At 38.0% G+C, this 6,030-nt stretch overlaps 1 protein-coding gene across 1 annotated transcript; it reads right to left on the reverse strand.

Annotated features, from left to right (window-relative positions):
* Nucleotides 1–946: 946 nt before the first annotated feature.
* On the reverse strand, nucleotides 947–5,812 carry LOC139459693 (mediator of RNA polymerase II transcription subunit 30-like). The gene is made up of 5 exons (XM_071241326.1): nucleotides 5,529–5,812; nucleotides 4,239–4,498; nucleotides 3,453–3,611; nucleotides 2,553–2,648; nucleotides 947–1,537 (listed from the first exon to the last, which is right to left on the reverse strand). Exons 2-5 carry the CDS (start codon nucleotides 4,467–4,469, stop codon nucleotides 1,439–1,441), a joined length of 585 nt encoding a protein of 194 aa, XP_071097427.1. The 5' UTR covers nucleotides 4,470–4,498; nucleotides 5,529–5,812; the 3' UTR covers nucleotides 947–1,438.
* Between the last annotated feature and the right edge of the window lie 218 nt (nucleotides 5,813–6,030).

The following is a 6,030-nucleotide window of genomic DNA, read 5'->3' on the forward strand; positions in this document are numbered from 1 at the left end:
ACATTTTGAGATTCTGTTCTGCAGATCAATTGCCTGGTATGGCATTTTGTTTGTTTGAAAGCCACAAAAACCTAAAAAGTAACCTCCATTGAACATCTTCATTGTTGCCTCTTGCATCTGGGCATACTGAAGTAAATTATGCGAAACAAGAAAACAAACATATCAGGTAATAAACAATTCTACAAGAAAGAATCTCACCCAGGGTGTAATGATATGCGCAACATGGTTTGATGACCTACCCCATTCTCTATAATGAACTCATCCAGTGATAAGCGATACATTAGAGATGGAGTGGGTTGTCACAAGGATTCATTGTCTAACACCTTTCTGAATCAATAAAGAATATCATCAACACCTAATGGATTTCTTATATGTGGTTTTATAAACCAGCAGTAGATACTCATGTTGTCGTGGAAACAAACTTCGACAGTATGGAATAAGAAGTCCCGTCTGAGCCCTGACGGTGTGGATCGGTGCTTATGCTATCAACCACTGGTTTCCTGGCTCAGACTAGATATTTTACAGGCTGTCGTGGTAGATAGCGACTAACTCACATATATGCGTGTTAACTATATTGCCTTATTAGTTCTCATCAGAGCAAGTTCACACAGTATTTGTAATTAGTGAAAAGGAAAATGCCTGGGGCTGCTTGTACTAGTTGGGACTAATGCCGATTTCATAGTGCTAGTCCACTGAGATACCATACCGTTTAACACGAATACCCCACTCAGACACAAGATATTCCGAGACGACCAGTCCATGTTGTAGCCCCTTAATGCCAAGCGCCAGGCAGGATAACAACAAGTACCATCTTTTACTGTCTTTTGGTAAGACACGACCTGGGATTGAACCCCGGGCCTTCCATTCTCCAGGCGGATGCTCTACCACTAGACCAAGGAGGCGGTCCAAATATATGGAACAACATAATCTGATGGATATGGCTGTTTATTTTCATACATGACATATATTGTACAAATTGTTTCCTCACTCCTGACATATCCACCATTTATAAGCGAGTTGAATTTATTCCACTTAGAACAATCTTTCACTTCTATCAGTGTCACTGTTTAATGTGGCAGGAAACCCGAAGCAGGGCACTGTGAAATCCTTGAAACCCAGGAGAATGTGCTCACCAAGCATGAATCATTATTGTGGCAAGTCTGCTGTTGAACAAACAGCCCTCCAGATCCTGGCATGGCAAAGGGATGCAACTCTGCTGTGAAACGCAGCACTTCAGACCACTCAGCCAACTGTTGCCCCATTTCCAAAAGAAAACCTGAGATTCACATGCTCATAAAATTAAAGGTGATGTCTTTAAAGGCCACAGTCATTTTTCCACTGGACTACTGGAGGTATCTAGGTGCTCCATGTCTGCCCTGCTGCTGTCCAGCCTCCGTCGGTATCCATGTGTACCAGACGTGGTGAACAAGGCCTTGCTTCACGTTTTCCTCATTGTAATCATGGTGTTGATCTCCCAGATGATGGAACGTATCTGGTCAATGATGTCTTTAATCTCCTGATTCTTCATTCGTACTTGCTGTAAACAATAGAAATAGTCATGTCAAGCCAACCTCAGGTCAATATCTTTCTTAGTTTCTGCTGTAGGGTCCACTAAGCATTTGGATAATGGGGAAAAAATACACCTTTTTCATTCTTTCAGCATAGAACATTACAACTACTAATTTTTATGCATATCACAGCAAGATTGTAAAACTTTGAAACAGGAATATAAGGGATAAAACACAAACCATGTTTCATGTTCTGCTCATATTGGCCGTGTGCCCAAGGCCATCCTATTTTCAATATGGCTGCCATGTCCGCCATATTGGAAAATCAATTTTGGGCCATAGGTATTCTTGCAGATATTGAATGTTTCATATGGACCTCAAGCATATGAAACACAGATGTTCAAATTTCTCTTTCTTGAAATGCAACCTTCCCACATTGACCTTGCCCTTGTAATGTTTTTAACGTCCTTGAAATACCATAAAACTGTAAACCTTGACATGCATATTCCATCCAATGACACGGTTACTCACTATTGTTTGATAGGCATTACACAGAAGTTGACGGATAACAAAGCTAGTATGTCGCCAAAGTAGTCTCAATTAATGGAAAACAACTTCTTTATTTTGCTGTTATGGCGATAGATGCATTGCTTGACAACGGTATAAGGATCAATACCAAAATGTCGCCATTACAGTAAAATAAAGAAGTTGTTACAGGGTTAGAAATTAACAGTTTTTGTCCACTAGCCCTTATAATGATAACATATAGCAAAACCCTTAAAATAGGCCAGTTTCTACTAGTCCTTAGGATACCTTTACTATTGGGCAGTTTGGTAAGAGTACAGGACTAGTGCCAATTTCTAACGCTGTGTTATCCATAAATTGAGTCTACTTTGGCGACATACTAGCCTATTTTTGTTCATTTGTTTTTTAGATTTCTAAATGGGTTTTGGAAATTTGTCATACAATTAGGTATATGGATAGTGTAGCAATTGTACTCAACATAATTATACATCTATTTTAAATGTAACAACCTCAACTCACCTCTACAATGTCTCTATGTTCTTCTGCCACATATCTATACACATCATTGTTCATTGATGTCTGATCCACCTCCGAACCAACCAGCGGAATCAGCAACTGAAGGAAATTAGGTTAGAGTGTGAAATAAACTGGGACGACAAGATGATATATCAAGTCTTTAAAAGGCATGTAGAAGTGATACACAAAAGAGCGAGAATTTATGGATGTCAACTTCTTTATTATGAGGAACACAAAATTTCGGAGTATATGCTTACTCCTTCATCGGATGAAATGATTCACCTGATGAAGGAGTAAGCAAGTAAGTATACACTCCGAAACGTGTTCCTCATAATAAAGAAGTTGACAACCATAAATTCTCATCCTTAAGACGATATATGCTATAAAGCCCAACATTCTGAATGTAGCATTACTGGGAGCATTGTGTGAGCAAGTGATATGTTTATGCTGCAGTCAACTATATCCATGCTATATCATGACAACCTGCTATAAGTTAGAATACTTTCCAGTATAACATCTCACTGGCATTTCTCTTGTGGTCCCTAAGTTTTGCCCAGTTCTGATATTATTAGAGGTGCACGGTATTGAATTGAAACTTTCATTCCTGTGATTGAAAAAGCAAAACTATTCAGGGCCTGTATACAATATGTCTATTACATATACCTTGTGATGATTGCAACATCCAACAAAATGGCAGACAACTATGAAGTTGTCAAATATGTGCGTTGGAAATCTGATGTATGGGTCCATTTTTACTCAGTTTCTGAACAAATTACAGATGAAAGAATGCATGCAATACGTTGTGGTACGTCTTGCAATACATGAATCATTATTGCAATAAATTGCTATACGAAGGTCAGGCCAATCCCCATCACTAGATACTCTGCTAGACAATAGACACACCTCTTCTGGGGGTTCTGGGAAGTGTATGGATATTTCATTGACTTTGTTGTAGATGACTCGTAGCTTCTGAAACATCTGCAGGATGACACGCAGCTGCTCATCAATCTTGATCCGCCGCTCCTGGTACAGCTGCGGACTAGCTGTCACACCATTCGGAATCTAAACACATCATCACCAGTGTATTTTCTCAAAACAAGCGAACACTGCTCAAAGACATGTCATCCTAACATTTTGTTGTCAATCTTTCTCTTTTCTCTCTCTTTTTTTTAAATAACACTTTTATGGTTGATATAGTGTTCATTCATTACATGTGAGATTCTCAATCTTGAAAAAAGCTGCAATACTACTTTGAAAAACATAACACTTCTCTGTGAATATGAGACAGTGAGTTGGATTTCATGTCGCTTTTAACAGTATTCCAGTTGTATCAGAGCATGTCAGCTTGATGTGGGAGGAAAGTCAGAGGTGATGCAGATCTCTGAGGAGCACAGGTATGGTGCTGACAAAACCTAGAAACAAAATCGGGGCAACCATGGATTGGAACCCACAATCATTGGTTTCAGGCATGCCCAAAGGGATGCAAGTCTGCACATCGAATTGTGGCACCCTAAATGACCGGTCAAACCGTGCCCACCCAGTAAATATGGTATGAAAACTGAATGCTACATGTTCACAAGGCAAACATTTCGGATGGGGAATATATCCGCAAAATATGTATTAGTAATTTTTTTGCAATAATCAGAGATATCTGCATCAACCAGAGGAATATTTCAGTGTTTCACCTACTTGTAACCGATACATCTGCTGAAATAATTCTGTTGCTTTGGAAACAAGGTCGTGAACGGCTTCCTGCCCAGCTCTACAAAACAAAGCAGCATTTATCTCTTTGGGTTGAACCATCATCTGTTGTTGCTGCGGTGACATCTGCGGCGGTGGTGGTGGTTGATACGCCTGATAGGACGCCGGAGCTGACATCTGGGCTGTCAGGGGGTAATGTTGACTTGGGCCAGCCATCATTCACAAAGATGTAGTACCCAACGGATTGTCTGAAAATATTGGAAAAAATATGACAATTGTGATGATTATTAATTGGGATGGGTTTTCGCAAAAGTTTTTTTACTGTAATATATTGTGATACAGGTATCTGTGATGCGATATATTGAGAGGTAAAAGCATGTTTATACATGCAGAAGATGATGATCCTATTTTCTACATACTAAAGTTGATATTACTCAGCAAGGTCAGTTGCTGCCATGTTGTTGTCATGGATAATAATTTTATCAATAAATTTTTCAGGGAAACACCATTTTTGAGTGAATTTCTATGTAGATTTTAGGCAAAACGATACAAATAATACCACTACTATTGTACACTCATAAATTATCAATACATTATCATATTTCTACACATTTTACAGAAACTGTGTTATTACTTAAATTATGTTCCCCCTTCTTTGGAACCATCATCAGATCATAAAATGAACACAAATGTGTGAGTGGTAAACATTGCAAAGAACACTGCACCATTTTCATTTAAATAAAGATATATAACTAAACGAATAGCAGTATAGCAGACCAGTCAGTTTCTTCAAAACAGACCACTATTAGCATGGTCAGTCAAAACTGACCAAAGAAATATCAGATTGAAAACTACACCATATCTTTCATCATATTACGTAGTTTGTACAAAGTGGATACAAAATAGAACTATATTTGTCAGTTATGGAGACCTAGTTTGAAGTTAAAGGTTGGTTATTACAAGAATCTGAACAATTGTTTCTTTTGAAAACATATCAACAATAACAAACACCCAAGTGTTAGTCTCTGTATTTATTTTCACTGATCTTATGGCTAAACTTTGACATTGTAAATATAACGGCAGATCTGGGTACAACCCGCCAACCAAAGTATAATTCCTCAATCTGAATATATCCCATACTCCAATCGGTGTATATCTATGATAACAACAATTAATTTGGCCATTGGCCATGGGATATGTCAGTTGATAATGTTTGTGATTGTGGTGATGCCGATTCAAGTTTCTGACGAAATGCGGGAAATATATTACAGTACGTACTTTCAAATCAAGATCTCGGTATTCTTTGTAGTGATCCAAGGTCCATTTGTTGATACCAATAGTGTAAAAATACTCAGAGTGTAGCAGTAACTAACTTAGAACAAATACACTCAAATGGAAGACAAACCAGATCAAGAAAAGGTAAACTAGAGTTACCCGCCCTTGGTTAAATCCAAATAAGATGTAACAATTTTGCGGACACCATTTAAGATGTAACTAGAGCGTCAAGAATCGAGTTTACTGCTTCACATTTAGCCCCAATCACAAGCTCGTCTTTTTAAGATTTATGATTAATACGAAAGATTATTGATTATACCAAATTCCTGTGAATAGTAAAATAAACCCAACAGATTGGTAAACTATTTTCCTAAACACACTTATTAGTGACCTTCAAATGTTTAACGCGGAAAAGAGATATAAACATGTATAACAAACTGGAATGAGCGTTAAATTTTCCGTACACTTGCACAAACGACAGTGAAAATAAATGTGCTGTAAACTT

The sequence above is a fragment of the Haliotis cracherodii genome, unplaced genomic scaffold (assembly GCF_022045235.1).
Source record: "Haliotis cracherodii isolate W230 unplaced genomic scaffold, xgHalCrac1.p SCAF_1, whole genome shotgun sequence".
Lineage (NCBI taxonomy): Eukaryota > Metazoa > Mollusca > Gastropoda > Lepetellida > Haliotidae > Haliotis > Haliotis cracherodii.